General features: G+C 38.6%; 1 protein-coding gene across 1 annotated transcript; it reads right to left on the minus strand.

Annotated features, from left to right (window-relative positions):
- Positions 1-469: 469 nt before the first annotated feature.
- On the minus strand, positions 470-18,949 carry LRRC8B (leucine rich repeat containing 8 VRAC subunit B). Its single transcript, XM_063165748.1, has 5 exons — positions 18,892-18,949; positions 6,611-6,665; positions 5,690-5,789; positions 2,855-5,013; positions 470-1,882 (listed from the first exon to the last, which is right to left on the minus strand). Exons 4-5 carry the CDS (start codon positions 4,985-4,987, stop codon positions 1,610-1,612), a joined length of 2,406 nt encoding a protein of 801 aa, XP_063021818.1. The 5' UTR covers positions 4,988-5,013; positions 5,690-5,789; positions 6,611-6,665; positions 18,892-18,949; the 3' UTR covers positions 470-1,609.

An 18,949-nucleotide genomic window follows, 5' to 3' on the forward strand; every position in this document is an offset into this window, starting at 1 on the left:
ACTACAAAGGTCTTTGGAATGCCATCAGCAAAGTGGATAAACATGCACCTCTTGCACTGCTCCTGCAAAGACATCTACTTTCATGTTGATAAGAGTTGTTTGGGCATTTTCATTCAAGACAACATTACACTCCAAAAAACTGGCAGTGGAATGGGAGCAAGAGATGACTAAAAGTAGTCTAGTACTAAAACTAGTTTAATCTGTGATGATTTGTTATTACAAATTGGAATGCAGTTTGTTAGCACACTTCTTGAACACAAAGTCATTACGGGCAGTTTACTTCAACTGCTTAACCCATAATTGAGATTAGTTTTTGAAAACTGTATTATGTTAAAGTTTTAAAATGTGTTTTTGGAAAGAATGCTAACCTCTTCTTTCCCCAGGGCCATAACTTATGTTTCTGGTGAACATGATAAACATAATGTGAATTAAGACTTCAAATGTAATAAAACAGCACACAGCAGAAGAATGAAGTCAGGAAACATTTTATTTCCATCCAGTTTTGCAAGTATTAAGGATGGCATAAGAGTTTTTCCCACCACTCTGATTTATGAAATTATTACATCCCTAGAAGAGGCAAAGCTTATAACGCTTCCTGTCTTTTCCTCCCAAATGCTTGTAAGCTGTGTGAATATTTAGTTTGTTTTATTTGTCTCTTTCTGTCCCTATCTAATACAAACCTCAAACCTCCTTCATCCTCTCCCCAATAACTGGGTGTGGAGAAGCTGCACTGAGGCAGTCAGTAATGAGAAGTTATAAAAATATTAATCAGCAACATACACTACACTAACACCTGGGATGCTCACAACATACAGAAGACAACTTTGCAACTATTCTGTTTGCCATCATGGTTTCTGCAGATCAGTAATGTAAGATTGGTTCTCTAGGACATGTGCACAACAGTTACTTCAGATTCTTCTGATTCCTCCCAATTTCTAGGCAACATTTAATTTTGTATTTACTATTTTTAAGACAAAATGCTGAAACCAGTTCTAGGTATTTAATAGCAAGATTCAAATGGCATCTCCCACAATTATAGAATTAATGCTTAGTACTCGTCAAAAGCTTTTAAAAATTAAGTTATGTTGAAAAATTACTTTCCGTATACCCCATGCAATTAAACTGCTCAAATAGTTTAAATTCTTAATTTAATACATCCTAAGTTAGAGAAGAGTTCATATTTAGAAACTAATTCAAGACAGTTCTTAGACCTCATATGGCAGGAATAAAACTATTTTAAATCATTGCTATCAACAGAAAAAAATTCTCATAGGAAAAAAGTATATACACTCTCACTATAGCCAGACAATCATCTCTTCTTTTTCAATACTACCATCAACATTTAGCTGAATTATTTCAATCAGTAGAAACTAACCAACAATTCATGTTCCAAAATTCAAACATGTTTTCTTGTAAAAGGCTGCATCTTTTGTTTGAATCTGAATAAATTTTTCTTTTCCAATCAACAATACAATCAACTTAGTTCAATGCATTTAAGACTGATTTGTAAATTGCTCTCTCTCCTTCACTCCTCTCTATCCATACAGATCTTTAGAGAGATATTAAGCAAGACCTGTAGAGTGCAACAATGCAGAGTTTCATATTAAACTTAGGACTTATCTGGGCATGCCTGCAAACGCTCTCTGACACGAGGTGGAAGTGTTTTTAACAACCTTTCTTCTACAATTAGATTATTTCGCTTTAAGAGCTGACATTCTTCCAGTTCAGCAGGAAGTGATTCAAGATAGTTCCCAATGAGCTCTAAGTGAACAAGATTCAGTAGCTGACCCACAAAAGGGGACAAATTCATCAGACTGTTATTTCCCAGAAGAAGAAACTGCAGCTTTTTGCACTGAAATAATCCATCAGGCAGCATTTCAATCTAGAAAAAGAAAAGAACAGAAATAAAATACATTAGAAGGTGTTAGCCTATGTGCAGCTGCGTGTTTTGACTTTTCCCCATTTTATTTTAGGGTGAAATACCCTCTTAGTTTGTGAAAGGAAAAGGAAGACTGTAATTCCTCTATCATTATGTGATCAAGTGCTTGAGAGCACTACAATGGTTTTATTATCCCTGTTTTCTTACAAAGCTGCTTAGCTCCTGGCACAAGCAAGCCTGCAAGGGGGAGCACATCCATGTATGCATGCAGAACTGCACACAGACACGTGCAGGCGGCAGGGCAGAGGAAGAGCCTTCTATTCCAAAGAATCACTTAATGAAGAACAAGCACAGACTGTGGAGAGGTATTAGCAGCTCTTGTGTTGTGAAACCTGTACAAGCAGTTATCTGGGCAGTGAAGTTGTCCTGGCCCACTCTACTGACACGTAACATCCAAAACCAGCTTCAACAATGCAAACAATTACAAACCTCAGAAGAATTCACAAGCCTGAGCTCCACACTAACAAGCCAGGCAGTTTAGCACTGATTGTGAGGTTACCAACCACAATTATTTCTCTCTTCCCAGTCATACACCTGAGATGCTCATCACCCAGCTGCTCATTCACTTTAGCTTTCAGCTTGATGTTTTAAGGTAAACATTAAACACTGTTCACTTCCACTAAAATACTTCACAGGATTGACAACTGCAGGGCAAGGGAAGATCTGTTTCTGCAGCCATGCTAACCTATACCATCTCTGGATCAAAGCCCTTAAGCAGCTACAAACCAGGACAGTACTTATTTAGTATTATGTGAGCTTTGCTGATACCAAAGCTTTAGTAATTAAACCAGCACCACCCCTTTTTTCTGGATTTACTTTAATCATGAACACCACAAAAGCTAGAGGTTGTTCCAGAAGAAATAGCAGCTTAAGTCTGGTTTTTGGTTTTGAGTAGTAATTCAAAGTTCTACTTACATGGTTTTTTGTCAAAGCCAAGTACTGCAGGTTGGTCAGATAACCGATTTCTTCAGGGATGGAGGTTAGCTTATTATAGCTAAGATCCAAATAGTGTAACTTTCTGCAAAGAAATAGCTGCAATGGAACATTCTTAATATTATTATAATTTAGATACAACTGTTCCAGGTTTGATAGTGCACCAATCTGCACTGGGACATACGAAATACTGTTGTGCCACAATTTTAAGCAAGAAAGATTCTTAAGATGTTGGAAACTAATTATTTCTTCCACTGTTCTGAGATTATTTTCTTTTAAGTCAATTTCATGCAAATTGTTTAGGGTAAAAATGGAATGGGGAATGCGCTCTAAATCACAGCAGATTAGTTCCAGAGTTCTCAGGTTTACCAGCTTCTTCAGGTTATTTAGCACTATCAGTTTATTTCCCTCATTGTTGATAGACAAATGTTGTAAAGAAGGCAGAAGATCTGTGATCACTTGAGGTAAACGGGAAAGGTTGTTTTTTAAGTGAATTGATCTCAGATTTTTTAGCCCCTGAAAGCCATCATTGTATATGGAGTTGTGATGATCTAGCATGAAATATCCTGTTAAACACAATTCTTGTAGGTTTTTTAGATGAAAGACCCAAAATGGAATTCTTCCCATCTCACTAGACTTCAAACGCAAGGTTTTCAGATTTTCTTCTAAGAAGTTGACTGCTGGATAATCCATTGTTAGTGATGAATGATAAACATTGAGTTCTTTGAGATTGACAAGCTGGGTCACAGCTGAAGGAAGTTTGGCTTCAGGAATAAGTTCCAGGCTTAGAACTTCTATTTCTGTCAGTTCAAAGACACTGTCTGGAAGACCATTTAACATGAAAAGGTGAAGTTCGGTTTTGTCTTGGGAGTTTCTTACTAGTTTATTTTTCAGTTTTTCCACTGACCATTCATTGTTAAGATTTATCTGTTTGAGCTCATTTTCACTCAAATCAGACAGGAATATTGAGAATCGTTGGGAATAAAGAGGATCATACTGATCTGCCAAGTGAAGAATAAATGCAAAGTCATTCTTTACATCAGGTATATCAGTGTAATTACTTTTCTCTCTCAACTTCTCAAAAGAGTATTGCTTAAGTGAACTTCTTAACATCCACCACAAACTGTAAGTACAAGTTAATCCATAGAAGATCACCAAAACAACATAAAATGAAGCCAAAACTTTAAAAATTTCTGCTAGTGAATAAACACACTGGTACCTTTTGTAGCCTGTAAAGGCTTGAACATTAACTACACAATCAATTTCAAGTGTAATAAATGATAAATAGTAGGGGACATAAGTTACTATTATGACAACTACAAAGACTTTCACTATAATCTGTTTCATATACACTGTGTATACCACATCCTTTTCTTCGGCGTGTACTCTGAATTTCTTCACTTTTTCAAATATAGCTTTAGCTTGTTCCCCTTCTTTTTTGTCAAGAACACTGGAATTTTCTCTTCCAGTTGTTTCCAAGCCATGTTGTGAATATGGCAGGGACTGTCTGCTGGCCCCTATGTCTCCTGAACACTGAGGTGATGAAATTGCTGGTTTTGATTTGGCTGTTGGCAACTTCCTGGCAGACTGCTCAGCAACTGTTTCTGAGAGGGCACGCGTTGTCCAGGGAGAGTCGAAACACTTCTGAAGAACGGCTACAAAGTGCTCAAGCCTGGAACTTGTACTGGGATAGTAAAGCCAGAAATTACTGCAAGCTGCAAAAATGAAGGTATGCAAAAGCACTAGGTATGGAAAAAATTTGGCAAACCAGTGAAGCTGTCGCTCATAACACACTGCATCGATGTAGGAATACTGCTGCCGATGGAGATAATTCTGGATTTTAAGCGGGATGATTATTGGTGCTGTCGAGCTAGCTGACATGTTAAGGTTGGCTTTAACTAAATCCCAAGGCACAGCACAATGATTGTCAAATTCTAGCTTGCAAGGAAGACAACACAATACTCTGGTTTGAGTAAGCTGGAGAGCCCCAGCAAGCACAGCAACTAGCAGCATTATCATGGTGAGGTAATACCAGAAGACATCCCACCATGGTTTTAGTATGTGGTAGGATGACTGGGCATCTGCTAAGCATTTGAGTTCTGTTAGCGTGATCATGACTTTCACCTGTGAGAGAACAGCAGCTGGTAGAAGAAAAAAGAGAAGAAAAGACATTCTTAGAGAATTGTTTAAAAAAAACCTCACCATTAAATACTTGAGGTCTATTATTGTTATCACAGTTCTAAATATGTGTAACATGTGACCTGGACTCCAGAGCATAGCAAAAGGATCCAAGAACTTCTGGGACCCAACCCCATCCATCATCTCATGGATTTATTTTAAGGAAAGGTATGTGGGAGTGCAAAAACTTAGAGTGAAACTAGCCTGAGAGAAGGTATATTAAAACCAAACATTTGGTTACTGCTGCAGTAGAAGCCACAAACAGGTATAAGTCAAAGAAGTGGCTGATGTACTATTAGTAGTCCTTCACTACCATTATAAACTTACATAAGTCATTTTTTATTTATGAAGAATTCCAAAATCAGAGTGGTACATGAACATGATGGCTCTTGTAGTTTAGAATCTTCTACCAGATTAAATAATTCTACCCAATTAAAAAGACACAAATTCCCAAAAAGCCCTTGTGTATTACATATTCTTATACATAATTCCTCATCTTCTCCCATCAAGAGAACTAAGCGTATTGGCAGAATTGAAATTAAGGTGGCACAATGTATTATTGTTCAATATTGTTATATATATATATATATATAAATGACACATTTAACTCCCAGAAGCATAGGTTTGATTCATACTTACTTTACTAATTAAAGAGAATAAAAAACACAGCACTGCTCAGTCAGGAGGTCTACACCTTTTAAAATTCCTTGGACATGCCATCTTTACATTTGTCTTCATTCTGGATGAAGAAAACATTGAATATACTTATTTAATGGCTTAATGTAAATAAAGAGCAAACATTTCAGCTTTCATTACAACTGCTGCCTCATTATGCCTCCATTAAGCTCTGCATTGCTACAGCTACATGAAATGGAAAAGATGTATATATGTGATCATGCAGCAGGCAAAGTCAAAGTTTTGCAGTCACATCAACAGAAAAATCCCCAAACACCCAGGAAAACTGCCTACAGCTAAGCCCTATTTCAACAAGGAAGTTGTTTTTTTCCCCCAAATAACTATGAACCTATTACTTAGGAAACTGACCCCTACCTGGCTACACTCTCCTTTCAGGCAGCTGTAGAGACTGATAAGTTCCCCTTGACTGATAAGTTCCTCCTTTTCTCCTGGATGAGCTCCTCCAGCTGCTCCTCACAGAATCTGTGCTCCAGACCCTTCCCCAGCTCCACTGACCTTCTCTGGGCTCACTCCAGCCCCTGAATCCCTTTCTTGTAGTCAGGGCCCCAGAACTGGACACAGCACTCAAGGCAGAACCTCTCCAGTGCTGAGCACAGGGAAGGGCCCTGGTCCCCCTGGCTGCACTGGTTTTGATACAGACCAGGATGCCATTGGCCTTCTGGACCACCTAGCACACATTGGCTCTTGTTTATAATATATTGGTACTGTACATTTCAATTTTAAACAGAGCTGACAAACTGTTATAAAAGTCAAACAATAGCTAAACCTGATTCTTACTCCACATTCAAGTGGACAAAATGACCAAAAATAAATTAACCCTTATTGCAATGACAAAGCTATCTGTAATAGAATACAAAAACTTACCAGGCCCACCCAAGGGAAAGCAGCTGAAGAAGGACTGGATGGTTACAATACACTCCTGTAAGGAAAATAAATTGTCATAAGACTGTGAAATGTTTGGACTCCAAAAACTGTGAGTATTAGAGCAGCAGCTCATTACTGCCTCCACAGCAGCAATTCAAAGAGCCAACATCTATGAGTAAAAGATCTAAGGATCTACAAGATGCCACCCCCTTCAAAGTATCTACGTGTTCACTATCTGAAAGTTGCTTCTCCTGAAGAAGAAATAAAGTAATGACTTAGTCATTCGCCCCTTTCTAAGCACTAAAAGCCATTTAAGCTCAACAATTTTTACATTTACGTAAAGTTACAAGTTCTGCAGCTGAGATGCTACACAGCAGAAAAATAGCAATTTCTTTAATCACTCCAACTTCCAAAAGCACATCTCAAATGCCTTTAAAATGAGTTCTTTTGACATAATTCTTGTGGTTTGAATATAAATTTGTCAGTATAAAAGCATAAAGGGATACTAAACCCATTCAAACTAAGGCTTTCATTCTGCAAATAATACCTGGATCACATCTTGACTCAAACCAAGCATGCTTGATTTGAATGTAAACAGAAGAAAATCAAAAACATTTTTCCCTTCCAGCCTAAAATTTAAACTAGTCAATTCTTCTTGCTTGAAGTTTGTTATAAAAATGTTAATAAAAATATTATAAAAATGGAAGACTTGGGACCTCTGTTAAAGTTGTAAAGAACACACTAAGAGATTAATATATTGAATGATGCAACAAAGTAAGATCAAAAGGTAAAAATAACAAACTTTTAAAAAAGAAAAACACTTGAAAAGTCAGAATTTTCACTAAATTGGCTGAGAGTTTAACATAGTGTGAAAGGTCTAATGAGCATGAGGATGGGAGCAATTCTTTTCCTAACAAACGTGTAAACCTCATCAGGGACTTGGGGAGATACTAATGTTTTAAGATGATTCATATAACTAAATGCTTACTCGAGTATTCTTGGGGAATAAGGCATACCTGCTCAAAACAAAGGACAAAATTAGGGAGTACAATAAAACAGTTAACACTCTTTGATAAAGCATTTTCCCTAAAATTTACAAAATTGAGAACAATTCTGTGAAAATCATATTGGTATACTTAAGAGTATGCATCACTCAATACACCTTTTTCAACCAATGACATAATGCTAAAAAATAAAAAAGTGCTTTGTTTTTGTACAGACTGAGAACTCAATCTGCGGCTGACCCAGGTAACTTTGTGAGCTCTGTTTCTATAAACTGCTTTGTCACCTCTCTGCCTTGCAGAGAGTATGCAGTATATACAATTGTAACATAAACATATGAATTATTGATGATAATTTTGCTGAAGACATTTTTCTTTCAAATCCTATCTGTATGCCAAGAGTGGCTAACCAAATGGAATAATGCTGAACTGTAATGGATTTGATAAACCTCATCTCCAGCAGCTTTCAACCCATATCAAAGCCATAAAAGCTTTTCAAAGGTGGCCTAACTCAATTGGCAATCTTTCTTACAAGAAGAGAGAATGAAGCTTAGCCCCAGGCAAGATGATGACTTCAGGAGAGTTACTCCAGACCAATACAGAGACACAGGCCAGAAAAATAAAGTAATAAAGATCACTAATATTGAGGTAATTTTTAGTTACTTCAAGACTTATTAAATCAGAACAACAGAAACATATCCAGAATGAATAAAAGGCTCTCGTTCTGAAAAATATTATCTGTAAGCATCAGACACCCACCACCACCCCCAGCTGCCAAAAGGATACTTAGTATTGCATTACTCCCTCATTTGGTCATTGCTCACATTTTAGGCACATTTAGTCAGGGATGTCTTTGCAGCAAGGCAATTACCTTGCCTGTCCTCCCTTAAGGGTATTCAACTGGTGTTTCTGACATACTAATTTAATCAAAATAGATTTATACAACTAAAGCTTTATGCAACTACTTGACAGGTACTCCCATGGCCCCACTGTCTTGCTTTTCTTCCCTCCCTCTCAAAGAAACACAGCCACCAAGTTTTCAGGCAGTCTCTTTAGACTCTTGCACCTGCTTCTCAGCCTAGATAGGGAGATGCTGACATACTAAGTAATGTATCTTGTTTAATCAATTTTGTATCAAAAATCATTCCTGAACTACAGAACCAACTTAGCTTCTAGCTAGTTGAAATACATCACCTTTTCTTCTCAAGTTTTGGATGGAAAATTAAGTTCGACAATGAACTAAAAATATCAGTTTTGCTTCATAGGCAGTTTTGAGACTCCCCTATGAGATTCCCAGCACCTGTTTATGGTTTCATATGCACAGCCTGAGCCTTGCAAATAAACCCTCATGAAAATTCCCAAAAGAACAAAAATAAACAAATTTTACACATATATACACTCATCACCCACACCAGATCTTTCCTGGCAAAACCTTCTCTTTTTATTGTCATGTTACTGCTCCCTGTCTCAAGTAGTGTGTAAACAGCAAACGGCGAGGTACTGCAAGAGTTCTGGTGCAAGTGACTCCATAAAGAATGATACTGCCATATTTACTCTCAAGTATTTACATGACTGCCTCTCCCCTTTTTAAGCTGTGATTCTTTCAGAATCTGTACGTTGGTCACCCTGTGCATACAGAGATTCAGTTGCAGGACCTTTTTCATAGGGATTGTGGTTTTGAATCTGTATTTCATTGAATGCTGAATAACACAAACAAGATTAGAGAAAGCTTCTTTCCAGCTCCTTCTGAAGAAGATCACAGGTGACAATTAAACATGTGTAAGTGATTATCCTTTTGTATTTAAAACAAATCCAAAGACATTCCCACACTCTACAATAAACAGTAAATTCCTCAAGCACTGGATTTTCAGCACTACATTAACATTATTCCAAGTTTGCCATATCAACCTCTTAAATAATCAAAGACCTAAAGTCCTTCCAAATACTCAGAAATTAAGCTACAGACAATCTCAACCATGTGTACCTGGACTGGCTAGAGGCCCTTGACTTTCTTAAACACTCCTGCTCTCAAGACAGCTGAACATAAGGTGCAAAACAGTAACAGCAAAATTTTACACTGCTTAAAAATCAGTATTTGCCCTCTGGAGAAGGCTTACATGAATCAAAGTAATTTCTTGGGAAAAGAATTGAATTGTAAACATAGTTTAAAATTTAGTGAGTTAGGCTACCCTTTACGAGCTTTACCCTTCACTGCTACAGCTTCAAAGTTCATTGCACAGCCCATAAGTTGATAAAAAGATCTTAAGATCAAGCAACTACTACCTCACTGTACCTCTATCCTATCTTCATGAAGCTGAAAAAACCAAGAGTAGAACATGCCAAGTATATCTCAGCTTCCTGAACTACCTAAAAGCTGGAACATTCCCATGTTCAACACAAAAGGACTTAGGTAGAAAAAAAAAAGCAACCTAAAGGCAGTTTCGCTCTTCTTTCTTTCTCTGGTACACTTAATGTAAGAAAAATACTTTGTATAGTCTAAGGTTATTATAAAGTTGCAGTCTAATCTAAATTGAAAATATGCTTTACTCCAATTTGGTTAGCTTTACAAGCACAAGACTTTCCTGAAATCTGACAGTGCAGGACTAGATACATTACATTGTGCATTTCCTTCCTATGCCTACAGCCTCCAAAAAAAGACCAGTCTTCCTTGAGCCATATTAACTTCTCATTAAATACCACTGATATCCACCTATTGAGCCTTTTCTCTATTCCAGGAAGGCCAGTCAAGAGATAAACTTCGGTTGTAAAATCTGTCACTGTTCAAACACTCACTAGGGAGAAGGACCACATTTAAACATTCCAGTTGCCTAAAATGACAAACCTGTGGGCCTTCACAGATCAGGACCACATCAGTTAGCTCTGCCCAAGGCCATGAAGGTACTGGAGCTGAACTCTCACAAGAAGATGGGAGGGTAAAAACAAGTCCACTGTTTTGAAGATTAAACTCTGTAATGAAGCTGCATTATAAGATTTGCATTTAAAAGTTGTGTTAAGTGTGCTTTTTATTTAATTCAAGTCTAGCCCATAGAGGAATTTCAAACACAAATTCACATTCAGATATAAATATTTTTACTAGTAAAAGCACTTTCTCCAGCCCTCTCCTCAAATTAAGGATTGTGTTCTATCTGAAATAGGTCACAACCTATGCTCCTAGAAAGTGAGAAAAAGATTCAGTTTAAACCCAAGTTTAGAACCAGAGATAGGTGAGACAATCAGTTTACAGAAAAACCCTACAAAATAAAATGTAGAAAAATTGGTAAGTAGGTACAAACCTAAGTTTCTGAAAAAGTATGTTACAGTTAGATAGATAAGACTTCTAATGGTAAAAAAACACAGTAAAATGAAAGGTGGACCAGCTTTGCTTTCATGTAATTGCATCAACATTACCAATCTCTTTGAGAACAAGCTGTCTGCTCGTCCAGAGCCTATAACTCCATTTGTAGCCATGGTGCTTTCTGAGATCCCTAATGAACCAAGCAGGATCTGGACTCAGAATCAAATCTGAGCATTTCTAGTAAGCAATGTTTTTTACAGCTTTACTGTCTCAGTACTATTTTTAAACTCAGAGATGCATTTTTAAAATATACAAATTAAGGTTATAACTTAAAACTTGAGACATATCAGCCTCTAAAATACTGACTACAAGAAATAGCAATGCAAGCATCTGTTCAGAAGAGTGCTTTATCTTGATCATACAATAGATACTTACCTAGTAACATCCCAATATTTAATTAATAACTTATATAATTTGTGTTCATTGGAAACTCTAGCATTCTTGTTTGCTTCGTTAATTTACTTTTCTCCAAGCAGCTGTATATTGCACATAGTCCACTTTGAAGAGGAAATTATTGGATGAATGTGGCAGCAATGATGTAGCTCTCAGAGCAGCAAAGGCTGTCCTTCACTAATACCCAAAAAAATACTTGCAGCAACAAAGGGCACCATCCCTGTACAAACCTAATCTGGATGTCTAAAGAGCTTTATCATCTCAGAAAAAGACAACAAAACCAGACCCAGAACAGCAAGACTAAGAATGCTCAAAGGAATGGTGACTTAAGAAATCAGACTAAAGGAAGGGGCTTTCTAGCATAAGGGTAAGAAGGAGAATATAGTGGGGATGGAAAGAAGGGGAGAGAATTGTATTGGAAATGTATCTGCCTTCTTAGGACAGCAGCACATAGTCCATAAGGGCTCAGCTAATGCTAATTTAAACCACAGGAGACAGCTCTCTCCAGGCATGCCATGCTGTCAAGCATTCCAGCCCAAATGTGTCAAGGAAGATACCAGGAAATTGGCACAGATCACACTCTCAAGTGATATCTAGAAGAACAGGCAAAGGCCTCCTTTGTCCTTCCCCCATCTCCCAGTTAGGTTTTAAAGTCAGTAACTCAGTTGTAAAGACACTACAGTCTTTACTTCCAAGTTCCAAAGAAATCCTGGAGCAAGTTTGGAACATTAAATATTAAGAGTCTCCTCAGTGCTTCACCTGTTCTTTCCTAAACAAGCATGATGACACCAAAAGCAACCTCATTAGTCCCAGCCTAGGTCTTTTAACTGCACATTTGGTAGCTCTCCCAGAAACCATCTTACACAACAGTACATGAAGTTCTTCATCCCAGTACTAACACAGAATCAGACACCTTCCAACTGCATGAAATAAGACTCTTCAAGCTTGTTTATTGCACCTTTTTATTCTTGTAACCATGTTTTTGGGTCTTTCTCATGCTGGGAAATATGACTACATAACCATAAGACAATGGTATCAGCAGTATCCCTCCAGCATTCTGAATGAGCATCAATGGTACCTATTTTATTTTGCATACCAAGATAAGTATTACAATAGAAAATTAATTTTTATCCCTTCAGTTTCCGTAAGTCAGAGATATGATGTCAATTCATTGTGCTGCCACACTCAGGACATCAGAAAGCAAAGCAGAGAGAACACTAGAGAATATTCCCAACTTAAATACTATTAGCTTTTTCTACAAGCAGATTCTTTACTTTTAGTATAGCTTATTATCTTCAGTCTTCAAGAGCAGTAACAGTACAAAGGACCCAGCAGCATAATACAGTTAGAATTATATAACAAGAGACCCTCTTTCCTTGGGAAAAGGCAAGGAATTGCACATACACCATCTTTCCATTTTCAGTGTCCTTCTCAATAAAATCATAAATGGCCAAAGACATTTGAAACAGCCAAGACAACTTCATTAGCCTTACTGGAAACCAGTCTGAAATAAGAGAATAGTGTCAGAAGGAAGAACTTAGGAATATGTCCACAAACCTGAACCAACTCTGAATTAATTTCTCAAGCACCATCAAGAGTGCTGCTGTCATAGCAGAATAAAGTACACTGACTACAAATCCTGCTTAACAAGTCAGGTAAGCATTTGGGTCAATTTTGTCATCCACAAGATAACATGTTGCTATAACTAGGCTATCAACATCATTTGTTACATGGCAATGTAATATCATATGTACTCAGGTATTAACTAAAGCGAGTTCATATTCTGATTTGCTTCTTCTAAATAAAGGAATAGGGAATTCAACCACACTGCATTTAGACAACAATGGAAGGTGCCAACATTTTTCACACCACCTCTGCAGAGAGAAGAATAATGAAATCCAGTGGTTATTGTTATTCAGAACCTCCATTCTATATGAATTTCCTAGCTCAAACATTGCTGTCCAAAACAATACCCATACCTAACCTAGTTAATAATTTACTTCTGACAGCTGAATCGCTTCATGCAAGTAATTTCATTTCTTTCCAACTCAAACATCTCAACTGCAAAATTATGGTTACATTTTTGCTATTCTCAAAAATTATTTAAATGAGGAATATTATACACTAATAATTTCTTACTAGCTATTTAGCTGTTTTGGATTGTGCTAAGCTTCTCTTTGGTTCTGAGAACTGGAAATACATGCTATTCCTTTTCGTAATAGTGGTCAAACAGTTATCACCTTTGTCTGATCTCAGAAATATTAATTTGTATTTGCAGTCCTCATTCTACCTAGAATAATTCTGATGTTTCTAAAATATGAACAGTTATCTAGTACAATAACTTAAAATTTGAACATCTGGATGAAAAAAGGATACCAAAGTTTTTTCAACATTTATAGACTGCTAAGACCAAGCAGCATTCTCTCAGGATAGCAGATGTGAGAATGGAAACAGCAACTGAGGTCACAAAAAATAGATACCAAATGTATTCTGTCTCTGCAAGATAATTATTACCATGTACAAATATAGCCACAAGATTGGTCAAAAAATGGTCTTTTAGTTTTAATTTTTCCTGATGCTGCGTAAGATTAATGGAGAACTTTCTAGAAGGGAATATTATTACTTCCACAGACAAGAACTTAATTGCATCTAGGAAAATATAATTATCAGGGCAGCAATACAGAAACACATTTCACTCTATTAGTTCTGACATCAGAAAGCTGATTTGGATTTTCAGTAGTGGCTCATATCTCCTTTTAGAAGCAGCAGGTTTTCATCTTGTTTAACTGGAAAGACAGTTACTCATGAATGCCAGCCTGACAAACTGAAACACTCGATTCTAGATGTTTGGTCTAAACAGCTAAAATAGAATAATGAGAACAGATAAATTTCCAATTAATATCTGATGCAAACTCACTCTTTTTGTATGCCAGCTCTTCTGAAACCCATCTTATTATCTTTTTAAAGAATATCCCCACCCCAAAGTAAGAAAAAGAAAAACTTGGGACTAGAGTCAAATACAAGCCTGCTTGAAATGGAAATTGAACAGGCTTTACCAATCCTCCGGCAGTGTGCAATGTGGCTGTACAACCCCCCTCAGCCTCTTAAGTATCTTCCTATTCATATTACTCTGCATTATGAATTTACTAATTGGACAAAGCAACCAGCTACATCATCTCTTCTTTTAATAAAATGAATGGACTGAAAGACAAATTTCACACTGCACACCGTGTGTGGTAGTGTCTGTACAAATGGCATGCCTAAACATAACTGTACAGTTCAGAGCTGCACATATGCACGGGATCAGGAGAGCTGAAAGCCACATTGTACCTATCAGAAACATCTCCTAGAACAATGCTAAGTTTCAGAACCACAAACAAGTGATCAGACTTGAATTCTACAGTAAATCCACAGTAATCCTGCTTTGTTTCCTGAGCAAACACAAAGCTAGTTCAGGACCTGTGTTCACGCGTTGTACTTCCATCAAACCCAAGTGTGCTGTGCGAGCCTCCAACTGTGCAAAATTTCCTTTTTTGAGCAGGCTGTCTGAAGAGACCCAACAGCTGGTAAGGTTTTTCAGATAGCAATATTAATCAAAAGCACACTTTGGTAGGTAGCCAAGTTTAAGAACTACAAAAACAAGAGTCAAGGTTTTATCATCACCTGAATCAATTAAGAACTTTAAAGTAAAGTTCTAGACCCATAATAATAATTTGAAGTAAAGCAGACACTGCTTTTAACTCCTCTTTGGTAAAGCACTTGAGTATTGACATATCCCATCTCACTTCAATTAAGCAATAATTTTCCCAACTTAGTAGTCAGCGTCACTGCAAAGTTAGTATTTAAACAATGTTAATGTTTAAAAAAAAGTATTTACTTGGAAAAGGCACTAGAAAAGCAACAATCTGTTTCACACTTGCATTGGCATAGGTTGGAAATTAAAGTTTATCTTGTGAATAATTTAAACACAGGCTAAAAACAAACAGTTTTTAGTTAAAAATTTTCAAATTCCCTCTCTTCTTCAAATATTTTCGGTTACATAACAAATGCACAATAAGATTTTGCTTTCATTCAGAAAGAAAAATTAGTTCAAAGGACTAATAATTCAGCATGAAAATCACAATATGCTTCCATTAAATTTCTGTGCAGCAGATCCTCATATTTGGATGCAAATGATTTTTTTAGCTACCAGAAAGTAGCTAAATAAATATTTCACAAACTGAACTTGTCACAGAATACTGGTATTTTCCCCAGAAAACCAAGGCAATAATGTCTGGGAAACAAGGGGTTACATTTTCTGCAACTGAAATAAGAGCTCTAAAAATCAATGTCACTTTAATTAAGCCTGAGCAAACTACATGGCCGTGGTTTTGTAGCTGTTGCATCACAAAACTGAAACTTTGCTAACTAAAATCACAATTCAAACTACTATCTCACAAAGAAACAAAGTGTTTGTAACAATGTCTAAATTCTACTCACAATTAGTAGCAACCAGATTATGTTACTACCATATTCTTATTGGTATCACTGGACCCCTTACCAGCATTTCAATCCTTTTAGTTTCTCAGAGTCAACTAAATTATCAATTTCAGAATAAGAAGTTGCATTCCAGTTTACAGCATCCAAACGTGCTTGGAGGCTGAGCCCTTACAATGGAAATGCGGTCATATCATTTATTTCAGTGTGTGCAAATGTATTATTTTGAAACGGAGCAACACCAGTGAGAATTAAATTGAAAAAGTCAATTACAAGTTCTCCACAGTTGCCTTCTGATTGTTGAAAGACCCTAGAATCCTTGTGGGTGTACATCAGAAGAGTGTGTCAGCACTGTCCCTTGAACTCTGTATTTATAACAGCTTTACTGAGAGCTGCATCATCTGCCTTCCTCCCAAAGTACTACACCACTACAAAGCACAGCCTTTTCATATGGGTAAATTTAAATCAAATAGCTGGGGAAACTATTCATAAGTATTATGACCCTTTAGTTCAACAGTGAATTACAATTTGATTTCAACAAGCTAAAAATTAAATCCAGAACTCATTTGTAGCAGACTAACAACTCTTGGGGCACATAATCCCCAAACCCAAGCAGAAGTACAATCAACTGAAGCCCACTCACCAAGTCTGGTAAAACTCTAACTGGAATTATATAACCTATATCACTTAAACATTAAAGACATCATATGTAAACTCTAGAATATTAATTCCACTTTACATTTCTCAACCTTCTACATGGCGACCCATGATATCTGAACCAAATAGCTTCATGACCACAGCACAGACTGCTAACTTATCTTTAAAAAGAACAACTGCAAAAGCAACTGGCAGAATCACACTATTTACAAGACAACAGCTCAACAGCTGTTATAAGGATGCCTAAGGATAAATACAGCCCACAGGTTAGTGCTGAGAATACAGAGAGCAGCGTGAAACACTTAGATAGGCAGCACAGAGACCCATAAAAACCACACCTTATCCCCTTAGTCACATGAAACGTCCATTTCTAATCCTAGCGGAGTAAAGCTTTATGGCTTTAGCAGGAGGTGTTGTTAGCTGAAGTAGTGTTTTAGTGCCACAGCCTCTTTTGCTACCTGTAGCACATCAGGCAGAGCAGGCACAGCAGCAGCTAAAGACAAACAAGATTTCCCCCTCCATCCCCCTTAGAAAAATACTTCTTTGACAGTAACACACTGCTCTACAAGGTTCATTTTGCAAAGCTGGAATACAGATGGATGTTTCTTTAGCACTATTGGTCCCTTTCTAAAAATTATTCTACGTTGTTTCATTAACTTCAAACAACAGCTGTATTGGTAACTTGCAATAAACAAAAGGCAGTCTTCTCCCCATAAAAACCATGTTTTCCTGAAAGAGGAAACAAATAAAAGCCAGACCAGTAACCCCCTTCTCTCAAAAGTGTAAGGGAACTAGCAAGTTAATATTGCACAATTTCTAAAAGTTACATGAACCCTACTGAAGTTATAAGTCAATTGCATTATGTGAATGCAAAAATATATATTAGTATAAAACTCTCCAATAAACATTTGTTATCTGGCTACAACAGAATGCTTCAAACACTCAAGAAAACTCTTAAAAATCCCCCTGTATCATATATTAACTACTGGTTCTCTGCCATAATCATTCTCATTTCCACTCTCTTTTCATTTCATGCCCTTTGCACTGTTCAGGGCCACAGATACTGAAGGCAAGTTACCTCTTCTATTCCTCACGCTGTCATCTGAGCTGCATGGATTCTGAAGAAAACATGTACAGTACAGATGGACGATATTTAATAAATTCTGCAAGTACTGTAAGATATCACTGACAACCTCATGGGATTTCCTTCATCACTCTCTTAAGTTAAACAAGACAGATCAGTAAGGCCTAATCTGCTGCCCTCCCTGCTAGGAAGGTACTTAAGAAAAAATTCCAAGACACCTGAAACAATTGATGTCTTACCTTACCCTTTCAGCAAACAAAGAAAGCTGAGAGTCAGCAGAAGATACAGCATGAATACTTGAAACCATAATAAACCTAGCTTGTTCAATGACTACCTCACAGGTACAGTTTTAAATGACCACACTAGGGGCCAATTCAAACACAGCTTACCTTATCAGCATAATTAATTACATACTTAATATAAAATTAAGCTTTAGAGAAGTCTGCTTTAATCACTCCTACATAACTGGTCAACTGCAGCATTCACTACGGCCAGATTCTGACCCAAAGCCAGGAAGCTGCCCCAGTTTCCCTGAGAAGACGGGCACAAAGTCAGCCTGGCGCCACTTGCACAACTCAGCCAGGGTGCAAAGGGAGGCTGCCACGCAAGGGGCTGCTGCAAGATCCCTGAGTAGCTGGGACGAGAAACGCATTGGCCAGGCAGGAGAAAGGAAGGCAACGACAAATAGGACGGTTCTTGTTCGACACGCAGAACTGTCAGGCCTCAGCACTGAGTTAACTCTTTTCTTGCTTGCGGGGAGGCTGGGACCTGGCTCCCGCCTGGCCCTTGCCCGAGGGCAGGTGCCGCCCGCACTCCCGGGGCCGAAGGGTGGCAGCTGCCGCCCGGCCGGGCGAGCCCGGGGCGGAGGAGAGCGGCCCCAGGCGACCTGTAGCGCCCGGGTCACTCGAGGACACGCAGATATCGGTTACGCAAACCACAGAGCGGTTTTCGCCCAGCTCCGCCCGCGGGCCCTGGGGCTGCCACAGACCCGCTCGGCGCCCCGAGCCCGGTCCCTCTCTGCCTCGGCGGGCCCGCGGAGCCACGGCAGGTGAGCGGCACCGCTGCCGGGCGCCGCCGAGGGACGGGGCGGCCGCCGCACAGGCTCACCGGGCCATCCGACGAGCGGCGCCGGGCACCCCGCGGGATGACAGCGCCCTCCCGGTCAGCTGGCGGAGGGGCAACCCCGGGAAAACCTGGGACTGCGAGAGCTACCCTCGGAAAGCCCCGCTCCGCGCCGCTCCCCTCCTTCCGCCCGTGCCTCCCTCACAGGCCGGGCCCGCGGCGCACCTGTCAGCGGGGGCCGCCCCTCCCTTACCTGCCCCTGCCGCCCCCGGCCCGCCCGCGCAGCGGCGCTGGGTCCGCGCGCTCCGTCC

Source organism: Melospiza melodia, chromosome 11, assembly GCF_035770615.1.
Source record: "Melospiza melodia melodia isolate bMelMel2 chromosome 11, bMelMel2.pri, whole genome shotgun sequence".
Lineage (NCBI taxonomy): Eukaryota > Metazoa > Chordata > Aves > Passeriformes > Passerellidae > Melospiza > Melospiza melodia.

Excerpts from the sequence above, each read along its gene's own strand:
- LRRC8B (XM_063165748.1), bottom strand. The coding sequence starts at position 4,987 with ATGATCACGCTAACAGAACTCAAATGCTTAGCAGATGCCCAGTCATCC. Across the intron at positions 1,883-2,854 it reads TGGCTTTGACAAAAAACCAT|ATTGAAATGCTGCCTGATGG; the intron begins GTAAGTAGAACT and ends TTCTTTTTCTAG.